The following is a 16,263-nucleotide window of genomic DNA, read 5'->3' on the forward strand; positions in this document are numbered from 1 at the left end:
TTCAACAAACATTAGGATTCTGAAGTATGATTTTATGTATAAAGAGCTCACAGAATCCATCAGGGGTCTGGATGCCTTTTTTGGCCCCAGACATCAGCAATCACTGTGAACCAAAAGTTAACTGTTTTCAAAAACATGATGATGAGAGTGCCTTGCCAGGACATGGCCCTCCAAATGCAGTAGTGATGCCAGACTGGTATCTGTGAGGTGATTTGCATGTGCTCTTTTCCATAAAGAGGGTAAAACTCAGAAACCAGGAGAAATCTTGGAATGGTGTTAGGAGAAAAACCAATGGAATAATCTAATAGCTTAGATTTTGTTGGTCTCCTTGCAAGAAATACTGCTACTAAATCGCCAAGGCATTAGCTTCAGACACTGAGTCTTAATTCAGAGGTACTTTATTTGCAAATAATTTACATGAAGATAAAAGCTTCTTAAGTACACTAGCTTACCCGTTATTCTCTCATCTCCATTTTGTACGGTAATCAAGTTTTGTAGAGTGTCCTTCTCAGTGTCCATCTAGAGTGTCTAGAGTGTCCATCTCCATTTTGTAGAGTGTCCTTTTACTACAGGACAAACAGCACAGATAAAAGCATGCAAATTCAAATACACTGGTCACTGAAGGTGGGAATAATGCAGATTTCTAGGGACAGATTCCCAGGTTACATGTGCCAGGATTTCAGTCCTGTAGATGACAAACTCAGACTTCTTCTAGAACTCACTTTCTCTACCATGTTAAGGAATTCAGATTGTTCTAATCTCACCAGGTCTCCAGACCGTTATGAAAGGGAGCTGTGAAATCAAGTTAAAACCTTGCTTGAGTGTTGCTTCTCAACTCAGCAGGTTTTTGGGTAGCTCAAATATCTCCTGGCACTGCTCTGTCTATACACCTTAACTGCTTACATGTCCTAAGATGGTTATCCTCAAAGCATGAAATCCACATGAACCACAGGGTGTATCCTTCTGAGACCAGGAACATTTCCAAGACTGATGTATCTGCGCATGCCATTCGTGTGATGTGATATAAATTAAGCATTTTCCACTATCCAGACACATACACACAGAGGAAAATATGCTGTATGTCAAATCACGTTTTCATTGTCTTTAGCCTTTCATGACTATCAAGCTTCAACATATTTATTGCCCTCCCTCACTCCTCCTTTTTTATAAAGCTTGGAATAGTCCCCTTGAGTTCAAAACAGGATTGAAAATAGTTATCTCTTACACTGTCCTACCCTGCCATCACTATCTGCACTTCTGCATCAGCTTAGTATTTTAGCTTTTGCCAGAGCCAAAGTCATATGCATTCCAGAGTGCGTTGAAGCCTGCATACTCCCTTCACTGCCCTGGATTCTGTGACAGTGTGGTGGAAGTTCTCCAATGTAATGAGACAAAACTGGGTAATACTTATAAATTAAGTCTGAAATTTAATAGCCCTTTCTCTGGTTATTTATTTTGGTGTTTTAATTAGTGTGTTCTGCATAGCCAGGTTTTACTATGCCATAAGTTTTGCTGCTGACAGCTTGTAATGATCTTCTGAAAAGTTCTTCTGAGGAGAGCTGGAAGGATTACAGAATCACGGAATCATCTAGGTTGGAAAAAACCTGTGAGATTGTGTCCAACCTTTGAATGACCACCACCTTATCAGCTAGACCATGGCACTAAGTGACGTGGCCAGTCATTTCTTGAACAACTCCAGGGAGGGTGAATCCACCACCCCTCTGAGCAGTCCGTTCCAATGCTTAATAACCCTTTACATGAAGAAATTCCTCCTGATGTCCAACCTGAACCTCTCCTGGCACAGCATGAGATCATTTCTTCTTGTCCTGTTGCTACTTGCCTGAGAGAAGAGGTTAACCCTCACCTGGCTACAGCCTTCTTTCAGGCAGTTGTAGAGAGTGATAAGGTAACCCTGAGCCTCCTTTTCTCCAGGCTGATCAACCTCAGCTCCCACAGCCACTCCTCATAGGACTTACATGTTGTTAGCAAGTGGGGAAACAGCAGCTAAGGACAGGAGACAGTAAAAGCACCAAAGTCAGTCAGAGACCATGTCATTAGTTCTACTAAGTGCATTAGCACCCATGGCATCCACCTGATAATCATTAGGCTTCAGAGCAAATCTGATGTTGCTGAAACAAAACCTTCCAGAGCTGCCAGGAAATCTGCAGGCTCAGGCCTATGCCATATACACTTACTTTGGATTTCTGAGGCTTCATCTTCATTCTTCTACAACACATGTATTTGAGGTGCACTGTTGAGGTAGGGGATGAATCGCACCAAAAAATATGTAACTGCCACATCATAAAGACCATGTTCCAGTGTCTGCAAACAAGCCTTGAGGCACAGACACCTTGGCTCCCTGTGGTGAACAGAGAGATGTAACTTGATGGGCTGTCAGAAGCTTCGCCTTGTGAGGGTGTCAAGGTGTCTGGATCAAAATCTCTCCCCACTTCCTTCTGACAGCAGAAAATTCTCCTCCTAAGATAGAGCACTGCTTAGAAATGGCTTCCCTTTTGCTCTCACTTATTCCTGTCCCCCTTTGTCCTGCTGACTCCTGGAAAGGATCCCAAATATCCTTCCCTTTGTGCAGGTCCCCACAGTTCCAGCTGCAATTAGACCTGTGGTTTTCAGAGTTACTCTGAGCTCTAGCAGCAGTGGAGAAAATTCTGGTGAAAAAAGTGATGTTACATTATTATCATCAATATGCTGAAAGGTACAGCTGCTTTCCTTTTGTCTGTTAAAATTGTTTCTGTGTTTCATGCACAGGAAACAGAGGAAAAAGTTGCATGACCGCCTTCGGCAGAGCCTGCACTCAGAAAGGAATAACGTGATGAACATGGCCAATGGGCCGCACCACCCCAATCCACCGCCAGATAACGTCCAGCTTGTGAATGTAGGTTTCACTGTACACGTTTCAGCCTAGGCTGACAGTGCCACAGGAAAGCTCACCCCACAGCTTTTAAACATCTACCTGCTGCAGGCTGGTGAATGATTTCTCTTCGCTTTCTCCACACATAAAAAATTGCTATCTCAAACTGCTGCTGTCTTATCCATCAGAGAATAGTATTTTTGGTGTATCTGATGGCAATGGGAGGTTGCTTTTCCACATGTCTTTCTGTTGGGATTTCTCATTCCCTTGTTAACTACATTTTTATAGCTTGATTGAGATGCAGGCCTTTGCTACTTTCCCCATTTATCTCCTCCTATTTTGAGTCTAGATGGGCTATGTACGCAGGGGTGTACATGAATGTGCTCAAGTGTGTCAGTATGGAGGGGTGTACATGAATGTGCTCAAGTGTGTCAGTATGGTTTCTGCATGTATTTAAGTGACAAAATTTGTGCTTTGGAACATGAAAAAGGCTGAAATCTGGGAAGGAGAGATTGGGAATTATGTCTACAAATATGCTGTGAATTGCAGTTTGTAAACCTGAGGTTTGTCTGGGCTTTTTCAGCAGTATGTTTCGAAAAATGTAATCTCCAGTGAGCATGTCATCGAGAGAGAAACAGAGACCTCGTTTTCTACAAGCCACTACACCTCAACAACACATCACTCCGTGACAGTGACTCAGACACCTAGCCACAGGTACTGGAGGGGGAAGGCAAATAACAGCTGTAATATCTATCTGTTGCTGTTACAAAATCAAAGAGATGTGTAAAACAACAAACCAGTGAAGATCTATGCCCCCTTCATAGTGTTTTCATTTTAAGACTAAAATGTTTGATGTCCTATCACCTAAGTAATTATCTTCCCAGGAATTTATTATCTGACTGGCATTCCAACACTGTCACACTGAATTTTAGTATATGCAAATTGCTAAATCAGTGACAGTTCTGATGACTGGAAAGCCCTCCTTCCCTCTCCTTTTATTTATACATGCAAAATCACCTTGATGTGATTTTGATGTGTATGTGGATTCATAGGGTTCACTAAACTCTGCAGCTCCAGTTACCAACCCAAAGTCTGTGCTGCAGATCCTGTGTGACAACAGAGCCCCTCCTTTCCTTGGGTAAATTTCTGCTCATATGCAGTTACCACCAAAGCCCACTCTCACATTCCCCCTTTCTCTTTTCCTGGTTGCTGCTCTCCAGCTGGAGTAATGGCCACACTGAAAGCATCCTCTCTGAAAGCCACTCGGTGCTTGTCAGCTCCTCCATGGAGAATAGCAGGCACGCCAGCCCAGCAGGGCCCCGGGGCCGTCTCAACGGCATCGGCGGGCCACGGGAAGGCAACAGCTTCCTCCGGCATGCGAGAGAGACCCCTGGTTCCTACCGAGACTCTCCTCACAGTGAAAGGTAGGACACACTGCCTCATTGCTTTCAGCTGGCAAGACCTGGTGTTTTCCCAGATGGTTTCAAAGCTTGGCAACACAGGAGAAAATGCAAAAGTGCAGCTGTTCTTGGAGGGCATAGATCTCCTTATTCATAAAGGTGGAGAGCTGAGTAGTAGTTTAAAGTCCACCAAAAGCATTTCTTCCCTTCTTGCCTCTGCTGGATTTAGTCCTATTAGCCAGCAGTTCACACTTGGGAAAGCTCAATTGGAGTAATTAGTCAGAAAGTTCAATTGAAAAATATAAACAGAATTTTGCCTAATTACCAATTTCTTAGAGATGCAAGTGAGAAGACTGAGAGATTTTGCAGTGAGAAAGTAATGTTTTGATGCACAGGAGGAAGAGGAGGGCACTAAGAACTCCTAGGCAGTATAGAAATTATGCCACCACCTACTTTCTGGAGTGTTCCAGCTCCAAAACTCCCCTTAACCCTTTATTAAATAAAAGCAAGGAACACAAAGTGCAAGCCAGAAGGACTCAGGTCATTATTAAATCATGAATAGTTATAAATACACCTGGCCAAGTAGTTTTTTTCCAACCAAGTAATTTTTCTTCCCTGAAAAGGTTGGTTCATCAGCTCCTAAGGTCTGCCTAGAAGTACATCAGTCACAAAAAAACTTTAATTGAAAAAATCCTGCTCAGGTTTAGGCTAGCATTTTAGTTCAAGATGGCCCCAGAATAGCAATAGAAAGACTGAGAAGAAACAAGACATTTGAAAAGAGCTTTTCTCCCTGGAATCATAGGCAGAAGAAAAAGAAAACAAAAGGTTATGGACAGTTCTCTGAGGATTTTGAAATCACAAGGGATTTGGCCTTGTGGAGTGTCCATGATGTCAAAAATACAGCCAGGCAATCCCCAAGGAGACTGAGTTGTGTAGGAGACAAATTGTGGTTTTCAGAAAAAGAATGCGCAAGTACGGCAAATGCCATTTCTGTGGTACTCCCTCTACCACACAAACAACTGCTAAGCAGCAAGAAGAGGGCCCATTGAAGAAGGACCCTGAGTGTTGTACCACCAAGCATAATAAACTACCCTCTCATTAAAAATTATGTGTTATTTACCATGGAATTTAATTTGAACATACGTGGCTCACATGACATAAACAGCTATGGCTCCAATCCAGCAGAGCACTTTGACAAGATTATCTTTTAATTGTGCAAGTAGGCCCACTGAAATCAGCAAGATTACTCACATGGGTAGAGCTCAGCATGTGCTTAAGTGCTTTGCTGGATCAGGACCTGTAACAGTAAATACCATGTTGTCTCCTGCCTGGGAACTGAGCAGGATGCACGGCAATGCGCCTGACAATGGTGAGTAGTACAGCTTAGTATATTTGGGCATCTGCATGTGAGAAGTGAAGACCATTCTTGCTATCTGCCTGCATTGCATGGGACACCCAAAGCATCATTCTAACACGAACTGTTTAGATTTACATTGGGGGGGGGGGGGGGGCAGTGCTGGGGGAGAGGGGAGACCATATTCCTTTTTTTTTTCTCTTGAGAAGAAAGAAGGCATTTCATCAATTATTTTATCTCTTGAAGGTTGTACTATAGGTCAATAGCAGCAACATTTCTGTGATAATTCATCAGGCATTGACAGCCTAGCCTGTGCCTGAAGCAATCACAAATTTGCTACATGGGAGATGATAGTTCCCTGGGCATTAATTGCAGGCCTCATCTTTTTTTAGCAAGCAGGAAATACACTGCCAATTGTTGCTGAGATTGCTTGTGTATATAAGGGAGAAAGTGAGAGTTATTTGGAACTAAAAATTACTCAGAAACATAAAGGAATGTAGGAGCTGACAAATTACTTCCTGAAGCCATCAAATGTTGCTGTACTGTGAATTGGTAAACCAAGGTTTTACTCCCTCAATTTTCAAATTAAATTGAATAGGCATTACAAGGGGTTGTTTTGCCTCACCTCATACATTTCCTGGATCCCATGCCCTGCCACCTGTGTACACAAGCAGAGGGCACAAGCAGTTTTATCTTGGATGCCCTTAGCTGCCTTACGGGAGAGATCAAAAAACACTGTCTCTGCACAAAAGGCTGGACTATATGATGAAGCTGGCAGCATATAACAAGTTAATGTGTGCTGGTCAGCCATGGGTGCACTCTGATCCCCTTTCAGTGAGGCAGCATAGTTAGCCATGAAGCTGGATAAATCAATCACCTTTTAACCTTCCTTTCAGGATGGGCTAGAGCTACCAGAGTTCAGCTCCTGAGCCTCAGATTGCAGATAACAGCTAGTTAGCACTGCCCTGTTAGGGTGTGGGGGAATAGACCAGAAATGTGTGAATGCACAACACTCCAGTATGAGTAACTTGACACTGCTGGACGCCTGCACAATACATTGAACACATTTAACCAACTCAATGGGTTAACAGAACCAGTGTAGCTAAAATCCAGTGTGTCACAAAGCTGTATATCCAGCAGTGTACCAACTGGGAAAGTAGAAAGGCTTCAGTTTTTCAGAAAATGCCTATTAAAATGTGAAAGGGATGAAAAGCTAACTCATGGAAGCAGAAAGAACTACTTAACTCATCCAATGCACAGACCTATTCATTGCTCTTTGCTTAACCAACTTGATTAATTCCCATGCATAAATCCAGGTTTGTTTTTTTTCCTTTCTCTTGCTCTTCAGTTCATGTAAATCAATGTGCAATCAATGTGCCTCTAGTGAAATCAAGTTACGCTACTGCACATCTGTCCAGAATCTGTCCCATTTTCTCCTTTTTCCTGTAACTCCATTTTTATCAAATGTAATATGTGCAACTAAGTCATAGATTGGATAGGAAAGATGGATTCAGATTTATTTTGGTAATTTCAGGCTCAGATAAATAAACCACTAATGGAAAACTAAATAATTACATCAATCATAGACATATAGCTTTTCTCAATGGGCCTGTGATAGAGCTTAGAATGATTTTAACTTTAGACACAGACGAAATTCGGGCGGGTGAATTTAGGATAAGAATAAAAGCAAAGCCAGACCATGCAAAGTGTCATGCTGGGCACTATGCTTTCAATCAAATGTTTTTAGGCAGATCCTCACCTGGCATGAATCCACATGACCTCATAGCATGTCTATTGATTAAAACTAGTTGAGAGCTCCACATTTTCTGTTCCGTTTCTTTGGGACAAACCCTGTAATGGCACCTGAGCTTCATTTTCAGAAATAACTTCTGACCACTAACCTTCCCACAGAAACAGGGACAAATTTTGCAGAGAAATCATGGGCACAAGGCCAGACAATCCTGTATTTCAGCATTTGTTCCCATATGAGGACAAATGATACTCTGTGCTTCTTTGCAGATAGATCTACCAGCCAGGGTAACTAGCACCCGGGAGTGGAGCAGCACAAAGCTCCTGGGATGGTGCTACATATGCTTCTTTGACTACACTTGGTGATCAAAATTAGCAGAATCTGGCTCTGTATTTTATCCAAACATTCCTTTCCTCCCTAGCCTGAGACAGTTTGGTTGCCAGAAGAGGGTGAAGCCCCAAGAGGACTGTCCTTCAGTTTCCTTCGTTTCTTTCCCCCTGTCTGTTTGCATGTATCCCAGATTCTGGTCAAATCCTTCCAGAAGTGCAGCAGCTGTTTTCCTTTTGAGAAAATACTTGCAAATGCATTTTGTTTCTGGCATCCTGTCTGTCTCTGGATCCCATTCCCGAATTCATTCCAGAAAGTTATTCTGGTAAAAAATTTACAACATCTCTATGGCTGGGATCTGGGAGTTTTGCTGTGCTCCTCCTGCTTTCATATGTTTTTGCCCAAAGTCCCAGAAGTCAGCAGTTTATAGGATTAATAGGAACAGGAAAGGTTCCTTAGTAGCCCTGTGTGAGGATGCTGGGGATCTTAAGGGAATCCCTGCCATTTCTCTCCCAGTCCACATGAGCTGCTGTGTTTACAGGTCATCAATGTTCCTGTGCTCGCAACCTATCCCCATCTCTTTTCTTCAGGTATGTCTCAGCTATGACCACACCAGCTCGCATGTCACCTGTTGATTTTCACACTCCAAATTCTCCCAAGTCCCGCCCCTCCACAATGTCACCACCGGCTTCCAGCTTGACCGTCTCCATCCCTTCAGTGGCGGTGAGTCCCTTCATAGACGAGGAGCGACCACTGCTCCTGGTGACTCCACTGCAGCTGCATGAGAAGTATGACCACCACCTTCAGCAATTCAACTCCTTTCACCACAATGCCACCCACGAGAGCAACAGCCTGCCACCAAGTCCTCTGCGGATCGTGGAGGATGAGGAGTACGAGACTACGCAGGAGTATGAACCAGCAGAGGAGCCTCCAAAGAAACTCACCAACAGCCGGAGGGTCAAAAGAACAAAGCCCAACGGCCACATTTCCAGCAGGGTGGAAGTGGACTCTGACACAAGCTCTGAGAGCAGCAGCTCTGAAACCGAAACCGAAGATGAAAGAATAGGTGAGGATACACCATTCCTGAGCATACCGAACCCCGGGGCAACTGGTCTGGAGCCAGCCATTGCCTTCCGGCTGGCTGAAACCAGGACTAACCCGGCAAATCGCCTCTCCACACCAGAAGAGTTACAAGCAAGGCTGTCCAGTGTGATAGCTAACCAAGACCCTATTGCTGTATAAAACATAAAACACATAGATTCACATGTAAAACTTTATTTTATATAATGAAGTATTCCACCTTTAAATTAAACAATTTATTTTATTTTAGCAATTCCGCTGATAGAAAACAGGAGGGGAAAAAAACTTTTATAAATTAAATATACGTATGTACAAATGTGTTATGTGCCATATGTAGCATTTTTTTACAGTATTTCAAAAATGGGGAAAGATATCAATGGTGCCTTTATGTTATGTTAAGTTGAGAGCAAGTTTTGTACAGTTACAATGATGGCTGTCCCATAGTATTTTGCAAAACCTTTTAGCCCTCAGTTGTCCTAGCTTTTTTGTGCACTGCATTATAATGACTGGATGTATGATTTGCAAGAATTGCAGAAGTCCCTCTGGTTGCTTGCTGTAGAGTCTCCAAATCAGAAAGCCCTGTAATGGCACTCCCACCCTACTCCGTGAGAAAAACACACACATACACACACACAGAGTCAGAAAGGAAAAAAAAAAAGATAAAAAAAAAAAGATAAAAAGGTAAAAAAAAAAAAGTTTCTTATATGAGAACTTTTATTTGCTTTCCGTATATGAGATGAGTTTTGTCTGCTCTCTGCCAGCCAAAAGGTTTGCTTCTTTGAGCACTGGGATAATAGTAGATCAAACAGCATGCTACTATTAATTACAGCAGGATAACAAAAAACATACAAACAAAAAAAAAAAAAAGCCAACCTGCATTAAATAATGTTACTTATAGAAAGAAAGTAATACTGTGATTTTAAATCAAATATATTATTAATCAGAGGTCAGCTTGTAATCACTAGGAGCTGCCATTTCATTATTTTCCAGATATTAATTGTTCTAGTTATCCCTTAGGATATGGGTTTAAGTTAGCTGTGGCTTTGAACCCAATACTCTATTTAAACAAAAAAAAAACCAAAAAAAAACCAAAAAAAAAACAAAAAAAAAAAAAAAAAAAAAAAAAAAAAAGAAGAAAACAACAAAAAAATTATATTAGTTTATGTTAATGGGGCAAATATAATAGATATCTGTAATCAAACAAGGAAGAGATCTAGCTGGAAAACAAATGCCACCAATAAAAGTGCAATCAGTTTTCACCTCTATTTCTTAATGTTGATTTCTAATACATGATTTGTTCTTTTGTTTCCCATCAATTTTCTTCCCCTTTTTCCCTTCCTCAGAAAGAACCCTGACGAGCTTCTAGCAATACCTTATTAGAGTTGCTGTTGGAGTAAGGCTTACTCTTGGACAAAAAAAGGCCTTTCAGGGAAGATGATTTGCTGAATGGTTAAAAAGTATAGGCACATAGGAGGGACAAAGCAGATGTATGGAGTTTATTTCCACTCACCTTTACTGACTCCATTACCTGGGTTATGAGAGGCAAGGCTGATGCAGAGCCCAGTTATGAAGGCAAGCACACCATGTGAGTTACAGCCCTAGTAACCCATGTGTGACTATTTAATATCAGCGTTTATATAGCCAGCGACAGTTTAGAAGTCATTGACTAGTAATAAACAAAGATGCTGTCAGTTCTGGAGCAGATGCATCTATCCAGACAGAAGCAAATGGCCTCTTTTGCACTGAATTCCTATCAGTTTAGTCAGGGTCACTCTGCCTCTTCTATACTTTTGATTTTTTGTTGTGTGTTCATTTGGCACAGCATTGATTCAGGATTGATGTGAAAAACAAATGTTTTTCCTAGACTCTGGAGATTCTGAAAATGAGAACATATGTTTTACAGGTATTACTGAGCTCTAAATAAGAGCCCTGTCAAGACAAAAATAATTTCAGCCAAACTACATTCATCCTTTGGGCCACATTCTGGTCCTAGTTAAATGCAGAGAAATACATTGAGGAAAATTTGTGAGATGCAAACCTGAGAAACAAAAGTCCCAACTCAGTAAATTGTTCAAGCATACGCTTATGCTAATCCCAGCAAAAGTTACCTTCAGCATGTGCTAGACTCTCATTGACACATCCAGCACATGCAAAAAGTTAAGCATGTGCCTAAGAGTTTTGCTGAACAAGGTGTCCTATTGATTTGAGACTGAAAGAAAAGTATAGCAAAAGAAGATCTTTGCCAGGATGACAAAAATCTGTGAGTTCCTCGCAGTATAAATAACCATATCACATTAGTAAGAACACAGGTTAGTCTACCTGAACACCAGATTCAGCAGAAAAAGGAAAATAAAAAACCTTAGTATAGGAAACAAAGTTGTCCATTAGAATGTTAGTGATAGAACCAAAAGGCTAGGAAACTAGCACAGCTTTGGGCTATGTAGTGGCTGAAATGGCACTGCTTATTTGAGAAATCTATGGGAGATGGCAAATACATACTGTCTGGACTAAAGTCCCCTTTGCAATTTTTCCCTAGCTGGCATGTACTTGAACATACTTTGCCTTTGCAGACTGAAACAAAAGTTCTCTACAAATTCTATACACCGTATTCTCATTTTCATCCCTTTAGTCATACCTATTTATCTGCAATCCCATGCAGCAGAATATCCACCTCTCCAGTAACTCTGCAACTCAGTAATACAGAGGGCCAGGTGGGCTTTCATAATGAAGGCCACAAGTTTCCAAAAGATTTGCACTGTTGAGTTTCCTCGGGAACTTGAATATCTGTCCCTTCAGGAAGGCCTCTGACACTGCAAAGACCTTGCAGGACACATGAGACAGAAAAAGGATGGCAGAGAAACAAGAGATTTGCCCCAAAATCACCCATCTTAGTGGCAGAATAGAGATTATAACACAGATGATTTGTAAACTCTCCAGTATATATCAACCACAAGGCCAGCTCTCATAGTATCTATAATAGCCCAGACAGATTAATGAGGATGGAAAGGGAACATGCCTTGACATTGAGTAGATCATTTGACTACTAACACTTTTATTTTGGAGGGACAGTATAAAATGAAGGAGCAATTCCATTTTTGAGAGCTGTACATGTGAGATTTATTTGGTATAGGTCTAGGGAAAAATGTCACACCTCTTCTGTTGTTGTGCCTCAAAGTCAAATTGCTGTGCAGTTCCTGCTATTCCTTCCCCTTGGAACATACACAGTATGTTATAGAGCAAGCATGAAATTAGGCTGGAGACTTCACATGGACCTAAGAACAAGAAAATATGATTGGGGATATGGCTGCCTAAGCCCTTAGATCTTTGTGAAGAACTCAGCCTTACAGCACAATTCATGCAGCAGTGAATTCAGAAATTGCCCTTGGCTTGGCACGCACAGATGTGGGAGGAGGACACAGACCCTCACCTCTCAACTTGCGTTTATCACTCTGTGAGGGTGTTTCACATCAGTCAGGCCCACACCCAGAAGTTAGTGAGTCTATCTGGCCACAGGTGCTGCTGGCGGGCTGCAGCCAGTTCCTGCTGGCCAAGAGGCTGGAGGCTGCAGCAGCACAGAGCAGAGCCAGCAAGTGCCTGTGGAAAAGGCCAGCTTCCCTGATGGGGATATTTGCTTCATTTCCCAGACCTTTGAGCCAGGCAGTCCCAACCCTTGAGCCATCACTGTGTGATGCTTGCCCGTTCTTTGGCTGAAAGTCATGGCAAGAACTTTGAAGGCGGGGGGTGGGGGGGAAATAGTCCAGTGGTGGCAGAGTTATTAAGCTTGTCCTGGTTTATTTCCATGTCATTTAGTTTGAGACATGAATTTTTCCTGTGTATGTGTTTATATGCAGGAATTGTTCCAAGATGAAAGGCTTCTTTCATGAGTGTATAGCTAGATTATGTTGTGCAACCTGGTACAGCCTGCCTATTTAAGGGGTGTAGATCATTACAGCTCCATACAGGTTCTCATGCAACAGAGAAAAGCCTACTTCCTCCTTTTGGCCCAGTCATTCCCTTCCTCACGTGAGCCACCCCAACACACCCAGGTTTAAGAGATCAATCACTGCCTTTATCAGGGAAACAGGAAAGCTCCTTCTTTCCAGTACTTCAAAACAACAATGCTGCATCTCCCTGCTTCTCTCACACACATTGCAAGCAGTTTCCTAGGCATCCAGGATAGCAAACTGGTGTCTCCTCAAAGGACACACCTCTCAACCTGCTGAGCACTTCTTGGCCCTGCAGTATGGCTACTTACCATTACCTGGTACCTGGGTCTTACTTCTAGTGAGAAACAAAAAAGCACCTAAGAAATGCTGCAGAGAAGGGCAGACAAAGAACATGGCCAATTATCATCATTTGTAATTCTCTATTCTATTGTAAATATGTCTTGTACTTATGTGGATGTTTTTTCATTATTTACTGTCTTTATGGATATTGTGTTAAATGAGATGCTCTTAGTTTATTGTGTAACACTGTAAATAACATAACATCCTTTATTATTTATGCATAGGCATCTAACACTCAGAGAAAGTTATCCTCATATTATTTTAAGATATATGTCAAAAAGATGTTGCATTTTTCCTTTTGCTTTGAAAAAAAAATTGTAATATATCCTCTTTTTCCCCTCTTTTCCTTAAAAAAAAAAAAAAAGAATGCTAATTTATTGTTCTGGAGAGAAAGGGGATGTAACTGAAAGGCAAACTGTTCAAAGAACATGCTGTGGAAGCCACAAGCTACTGATAAACTAAAGAATTTATTACCCCAAATACAGCAATAAGTAATTGTTGATTTATTAAGGTTTTGTTATTCATTTTCAGTAAAAGAGGTGCTGGATTAAATTGTTTATGTGTGGTCCTGGCCCAGTTGCTCAGCAGACTGTGCCAGGTCACTAGCTACCATCTTTCTGTATCCAAACATTGTTGTAAAGGTCTTGTTCTATTGTTGTGGACCACTGTTCCTTGAGATTTTTGACTCAACCCTATGGGGGGCCTCTGGCAGACACTCTTGCTCCTACAAACATTTTTAGTTTCTTAAATTAGAATTACAAGCTCTACCCTGACCATTACTAGTTAAGGTGGATGGAGTTTGGGGAGAGGGAGGAGTTGGGGGGGAAGCAGAAATGACACAGTCTTGGGACTGTGGGAGGCTGCTCTACAAAAATGTCACCTCACTGTTCAGCAACAGTCAATAAAGTAAAGCAGATAGTAGGAACTCTTAGATGACACCACCATGCCTCTATATACATTCATTATTTGTGCCAGTTGTAAATCCAATGAGTGGTCCTGGTCTTCTTGTCTCAGGATAGAAATAGTATAACAGGGAAGGGTTTGAAGGGCAACCCAGATAAATAAATATCTGGAGCTGGTGAGGTCTGGGGAGCACTGGGTAGGCTGAATATCATTATTCAGAAAGAAAGGACATCAGAGAGAAGATATTAAAGATCTGTTGAAACATACTTATCTTGTAGAAGGTAAGAAAGGACTGGATGTTTAATACCTCTTCCAATAAAAGAAATGGAGTTATCAATCAAAATTACTGGGCACCGTATTCCCAGAAAGATGTAGCTCTTCATGTAAGAGATAGGGAGCTTGAAGAATTACTTGCTGGAAGGGATTGTGGATTGTAAAAGTTTCCATGGGTTCATGGTGGGGGCCAGATTTTAGGCATTAATCCAACAAGGATTACTAAATCCATGAAAAACACATTAGATGCGGGAAATAACTGAACTGAAAACATGTGGAGATTGTATAAATTGGAAATACTGTGTATACTGCTGCTCTTATCCTTCTCCAGCTCTCTGCCACACTTGGAAACAACGAGGGCAAATATCCAATCTAGCTGTGCTTACATGATATAAGTATGTAAAGCCATTTGCTGTTAACAAGCATTAAACAAGAGAAGGAAATCTAGGCATGAGCAGAGGAGAGAGGAATGCAGTAAAAACGTTTTGGATGTGTTTCACATCCATTTGTTTCCAGGGCTAGTGCTCCCAGGCCTACCTGTGGGTGCAGAATGAGATGCCAAACTGAGAATGGAGGGAGAAATGGGAGGATGGAGGTATGGAGGGATGGAGGGATGGAGGAATGGAGGGACAGAGGGAAGGAGGGACGGAGGGACAGAGGAACAGAGACAGGGAGGGAAGGAGGGAGGAAGGGAGAGATGGAGGGAGGGAGGGAGGGAGGGAGGGAGGGAGGGACAGAGGGAGGAAATGACTGGCAAGGGTTTTCTGTCACTTTCCCTCTTCCCTGGTTCTCTACGCAGAGAATAAAGACCTGGTGGTCCAGTCTGATTTCAGTTTCCCTCAGATAGCTTCCCTGTCTTTCTATTTCATGTGGAGGGAACCTGTGGCTGTGAGGCTGGATGCTTAGGCTATTTGCCTCACCTGAATGTCTTAGCTGTATAGGGCCTTGTCACTTCACAGCCAGCCCAAGCTAGCACATTATGGCACAATGCTACAATGGAGAAAAGGATGGTTCTTCCATTGCAGGCTCTTGAAATGGACTGCTTTGATAAGACAGACCCCTCCTCAGACATCCCCACTGTTCTTTCATGCATGAAAGTGGAGGTAGATGACTTCCAAAGCAATTAAGTACCATAAGAACCACTCAGAGTCAACAGGACTAAGGACCTCATGACACATTTGATACAGACAAGAAGGCTTTAGGGAACACATCCTTGTGTGTCCCAAATGAATGTCCTTGCAAAAGTTGTTTGTCAGTCCATGCTGTCTTTATCTTATTGGCTTTCTCTGCCAAGCTTCTGCCTCTGCACTTCCCCACAAGGTCTGGAAGCAGAAGACATCAGGGAACACTACAGGAAAACCAAGCAAACCCTTCTCATTTCTGCAGCCCACAGCTGGGTATGCTCCTAGCATGCCAACTCCACCCAGTTACGAGCACATGATTTGGAGAATGCATTCCCCAAATTAATTCTCGCTGTCTCAGTTACAACTGATGGAAAGAAAACTATATCAAATGCCTTGAGAGGTTGCAGTTAGTTAGTGATGATTAACCTGTGCAGCAGAAGCAAAGCAAAATGGTTATTATGAGTCTGATAACTCTTCTTTAGTGACAACAGATCCTTGACAATGGCACATTCAGGGCTAAATCTCATTTTACCTTTCAGAAAAAAAAAAAAAAAAAAAAAAAAAAAAAAAAAAAGATTGGAGCCTTAGGGATTTCTGATCCCAGAGTGCCTTTTCTACCTGATGCTATGACCTTTTGCTGGAGTTATTTCAGAGTAGCTCTCATTAGAAAAGTTCTACTGATTGTAAAAAGTATTTCACATGTCTCTAGACTAAAGCTGGCAGGAGAAATGTCATAAATCACTGATATCCTCCTCATGTCCCCATTTCCACACATGAAGACAAGGACTGAAGGACAGTTCAACATCTTCCAGCAAGGAAGAGATGGAACAAAATCAGGCCAATGCAATATGGAAAGGTTGCCATGTCACTTGGGTTGGGCACAATATGGTGACTCCA

The 16,263-nt window shown here is 42.0% G+C and overlaps 1 protein-coding gene across 3 annotated transcripts in view; it reads left to right on the forward strand.

Annotated features, from left to right (window-relative positions):
* The window catches only part of NRG1 (neuregulin 1), a 100,080-nt gene extending 86,647 nt beyond the window's left edge, over positions 1-13,433 (forward strand). For all 3 annotated transcript variants that reach the window (XM_054003382.1, XM_054003381.1, XM_054003383.1), the window contains 4 exons: positions 2,767-2,893; positions 3,453-3,583; positions 4,090-4,293; positions 8,291-13,433. In XM_054003382.1, the coding sequence (XP_053859357.1) occupies positions 2,767-2,893; positions 3,453-3,583; positions 4,090-4,293; positions 8,291-8,942 (1,114 nt within the window). In that variant the 3' untranslated portion in view covers positions 8,943-13,433. The remainder of the gene's footprint in view (positions 1-2,766; positions 2,894-3,452; positions 3,584-4,089; positions 4,294-8,290) is intronic.
* The last annotated feature ends 2,830 nt before the right edge of the window (positions 13,434-16,263 follow it).

The sequence above is a fragment of the Vidua macroura genome, chromosome Z (genome assembly GCF_024509145.1).
Source record: "Vidua macroura isolate BioBank_ID:100142 chromosome Z, ASM2450914v1, whole genome shotgun sequence".
Taxonomy (NCBI): Eukaryota; Metazoa; Chordata; class Aves; order Passeriformes; family Viduidae; genus Vidua; species Vidua macroura.